The sequence below is a fragment of the Brassica napus genome, chromosome A1 (genome assembly GCF_020379485.1).
Source record: "Brassica napus cultivar Da-Ae chromosome A1, Da-Ae, whole genome shotgun sequence".
NCBI classification, from domain to species: Eukaryota; Viridiplantae; Streptophyta; class Magnoliopsida; order Brassicales; family Brassicaceae; genus Brassica; species Brassica napus.
The window spans coordinates 20,471,166-20,475,599 of NC_063434.1; the positions used below are offsets into that span (position 1 = coordinate 20,471,166).

General features: G+C 32.9%; 1 protein-coding gene across 1 annotated transcript; it reads right to left on the reverse strand.

Annotated features, from left to right (window-relative positions):
* Positions 1 to 202: 202 nt before the first annotated feature.
* Positions 203 to 1,930, reverse strand: LOC106422455. The gene is made up of 2 exons (XM_013863248.3): positions 1,141 to 1,930; positions 203 to 898 (listed from the first exon to the last, which is right to left on the reverse strand). The coding sequence occupies exons 1-2, from the start codon at positions 1,697 to 1,699 to the stop codon at positions 555 to 557; spliced, it is 903 nt and encodes a 300-aa protein (XP_013718702.2). The 5' UTR covers positions 1,700 to 1,930; the 3' UTR covers positions 203 to 554.
* Between the last annotated feature and the right edge of the window lie 2,504 nt (positions 1,931 to 4,434).

Sequence of the window (4,434 nt, forward strand, 5' to 3'; positions counted from 1 at the left end):
GCAGATGGCACAAGTTTTCCATAGGAAAGTATATCCAGAAGACTCATAATGGAAAGCAAATTATGCACCAGCATGACAAACAAATATCAAATAAACAACACCAAATATACTTCTCTGTTATAACAACGAAAATGATTCACAAAACCAAAACAACCACAAACACATTACAATACAAAACTTGGGAAATCAAAGACCATACAAAAACACGGCAACACTTCAACATATTTATATAAAGGAAAACGCGGGGGCTACGCACCTAGTACACAAAAGAAAAGATTATCCACACAAACCAAATGTGTAGCTGACTAAAGCTATATACACAACAACAACAACAACAAACAAAGAAAAGGGTAAAAAGAAACCTGGTAACTGTGTTAACCCTAACTGATATTCACCATAACTCATAATAGAGCCCAATTTTTTTACAGTGACAATTTTTTTACAGTGACTATTTTTTGGTTAGCACCCCTTTTAGTTTTGTTTCCTTCTTCTTTTTGTGCATAAAAAACCAATAAAATACTAAACGAAAACCAACGAAAAAGCAGAAAAAAAGACTAAACCGCATGATCGGTTATCTCTTTGTACTGTCTCAGTGACTCCATCCTCTGCAACTTCATATCCTCATTAAACTTTTTAATAAATGCCTCAACTCGCCGATTCAACTCGTCCTGACTCAGTGACGGCTCTTTCCTCACCTGAGACTGGTAATGGTTAGTCATGTCCCTAAACGTCTCCGATTTCCTGTAAACCGGATTCGCCTCGCCGGAATTTCCACGGCTAAACGTGTCCGATCTCCGGTATAGCTGTCTGGGCAACGTCGTTGACTTACCTTCCGTTATCATCTTCCAAGTATTCTCCAGTGTATCGTTATGCACTCTCAACACCCCTCTTCTTCCACCTTGAAAAACACAATGTATTTTGTATTTTATTTAAAAACGATGTATAATTTTCTATTGGGCCCTCCGAAACTTCCTTTTCAAACCACCGACGCCAAATTTGAATTTTCAAAAATAATTTAAAATCTACCTAACCGTTTGTTAACATAACTGTCATCATCTTCTTCCTCTGTTTTCTTTTTTCTTTTAATGAACTTCATTATCATCAAATTGAAATTAAATTTGAAAAGAATAAGGATCATACCTCTTGTACTAGCTTTCACCGACTCCAGGTGGTCAAATCTTGAATCCTTGGGAGGGAGATTTTCAGATTCAGTCATCCTTAATGGCACATGACTCCAATTTGAATTTGCCGACGCCATCATGACATCCTCATCTCCACCAGATCCAACCAAATCGAAATTTTCCACCATAATCAAGTTCTTAAGCTCCGACTCATCTTCCACCATCGCCACTGCATCTATTATCTTCTCTTCCTTCGCGGCTACAAAACTGAATTGCGCATCCGGATCCAAATCCTTCACCTCCAGCATCCGCGGAGAGGCTGATTCATCGCCTTCCTGTTCATGGTGGCTAGAGTTCCGGTAATACTTCGAAGAAGCAACGATAGTGATGATGATTCCGTTTGTGAGGACGTAGAGATACGGCGGTTTCAGCCACGAAAGCAAAGAGCTCCACAGAACCGGAGCTTGCGACACGGAGAAGTCAACAGCCGTCGGAACATAGACCTTGAGCAACAGTCCGACGGAAGCGACGCCGCTCGAGATTAGCACCGCCTTGAGAGTCATCAGCCACGAAACCATTTTCTCTTCTCTCTCTGTCACGATTGTGGGGATATGTGTTACAACTTACAAGCTCAGGATTATGTTGTGATTTATATAGGGAGGGAAATTATGTGAAGTAGCCTCTGATTTGATATCTGCCGTTAGATCTACGCTTTGATTAAATGGACGGTTAGAATTAATGAAAAACGATTGCAATTTTGGTGCTGTGGTTAACACAGGAATTTTAATTTACATTATCATGATAGTTAAGGATGACCATAAAATTAATACTATCTCTTACATGTTTAGATATGTGTAATAAATACTGATGTATGATCGATCACTCCCGGTTGAAAGTTACTTGTGGAATTTGTAAATTTATTCTAATGTTAAAATGTCGGTATGATGATTATATAGATAGATGACAATATGTTACAAGTTACAAATTTAATATAAACTAGGTTAAGATCCGCGCCTTGCGCAGGATGAACATTATATATATAAATTATTTTATATATTATATGTTTATAACATATTATGAAATAATAAATATATATTGAATAATTAAAAAGTCATTATCTACTACTTATATAATTAAATTGGTGCGAACATATAAATAAATTTTATAAATCGAAAAAATATTTTTTCTACTTGATATGATATATAATTAAATTTAAATGATAGTAACATATATATAGTGTATTTTAATATTAATATTTATTAGATGATGTTTTTTGCTCATATTTGTTTTTTTATCATTTGTATATGTTATAGCAAAAAGTCTAAATTAGTGATAACAAAATTTTTACTGTGAGATTAATGGTTTAAGTAATTTATAATATTTTAAGAAATTAAGCTGTCAATATTTTTTCAAAATTTTTATCAAAAAAATGTTCAAAGTAATTTCAAAATTAAGATATTTATGTATTTTTATATGGCATATAATTTAATTTAAAATGATACATATATTTATATATCTTTTATTTTTGATACTTATTAAATGAGACTTTCAACTTATATTATTTTTTTAATTATTTGTATCATGCCATAACAAAAGTTTTAAATCATAGATCACAAAATTTGAATGTAAAACTTTTAACAGTTTTAGTAATTTATACTTGTTTTTAAAAATTCAAAATATAATATATAAATAATTTTTAAAAAATTTTATTATATGGTTACTATGATTGTTTAATTTATTTTAATAGCTTAAAATTAAACAAATATAATTATAATACACACTTATTTTTATCAAATATTTATTATTCAAAATTATTAATTGTCATATACACTTTAGCCACATTAGTCAATTCCGTAATCTTATTTAAGGAAATAATGAAGCACATTAATAATGTATTTATTATGGTTTAATAAAAATCTTATTATATATTTAGATGGACCAACCTATTTCTCTAACGATTCTAAGATTCATTCTAGTTATCACACGTGGCTACAAAAAATGTTACAATGCTTCTCAAATAATATATAGGGGATATATATCCACTACAAAAGAAGGATTGTTTATACATGAATGAAATAGCTGCGAAATTCAATCAAGAATTCTAGATTAAAGTTTTTTGATTAAATATCTAAAATATATGCATCACTGACATTACAATTATTGTGTGTACATTGTTTGTATAATATTTGTATTTAAAAAAAATAGAAAGAATTTTCAGTTTTTATAATCCACACGCAATCCGGAAGATGTCATTTGATGATAAGTGTTTTAAAAATTGTATACAATTATAAAATAGTTATTCGATCCATTTATATATATTTTTCAGTATTTTTTTAAAAAATAAGGTACAAAATTTATTATTTCATTTTATTTTAGCACAAAATATCAGTATATACATCCAAAAACTTGAGAGGAGATAAAACATACATAATATTTTAATCAATATAATACATATTAAATTTTTATTATTTTAATAGGTATAAAAGTTTCGACATAACTTTAAGCACGTTTACATTTTTAAAATGATTGATTAATATACATGGTAAGACATAGTAAATCTATTAAATATGGAATTCTAATCACAAACCAAATTAAAAATCAATACTGAATTATGTAAAATATCACTTTATAGAACATATCAAATGGAAAGGAAGCAAGACAAAAACCTCTCTCTTATCTCTTCATTATCTTTTAGAGAAAGGTTTTGGTTTCGTCTGTTGATCTTCTCCGGCTTCCTTTGGCCAGCGATGAAGATCCAGTTCTGGCATCTGGTGACTCCCTTAGCACAGTTGGCCGGCTTTTGGCTCCGGTTGTTTGCGTCTTACTTAGGCGGAGCAATCCAGCTTCTGGCTCCGGCGGAGCATCTTCTTCTCCGATGACCGCTGGCTTCGATTCTGACGACCTTCTTCTCCGGTGGAATCGTTGGCGTACCTCCGGGGTTTTTCCCGAATTTTGTTCCCGTTTTGCTGGCCTTCGCAGGACGATCTTCGGTTGGATTTCTTCGATCGAGTTTCCTCTGTTGTTTAGAGGTCCGATGTTAATGGCTAAGGCGTTTTGGCGACTGCTCTCTCAATTTCTATCATCGTTCCCGTTGATCTCTTTGATTGGGTTCTTGTTCCGGTTTGTTTTTGGTGGAACACACGATTGGAGGTTATCGGAGATGTTCTTTTCGGTGAAGTCGTCTGATGGTGGTGTGGTTCTTAATTGACTAAAGTCGTCCGACGGTCTCTTCTTCTGCGGCGTCCTGTTTCCGGTGTGTTCTGGTGGCCGTCTGTAAAGATGGTGGCTGCTTTGTGTGACATGTGTGTTTTCT

Bases quoted from the DNA above. Each gene is read 5' to 3' on its own strand.
- LOC106422455 (XM_013863248.3), bottom strand. From the start codon at position 1,699: ATGGTTTCGTGGCTGATGACTCTCAAGGCGGTGCTAATCTCGAGCGGC. The intron at 899-1,140 runs GTATGATCCTTA...GTGTTTTTCAAG, and splicing joins GGTGAAAGCTAGTACAAGAG to GTGGAAGAAGAGGGGTGTTG.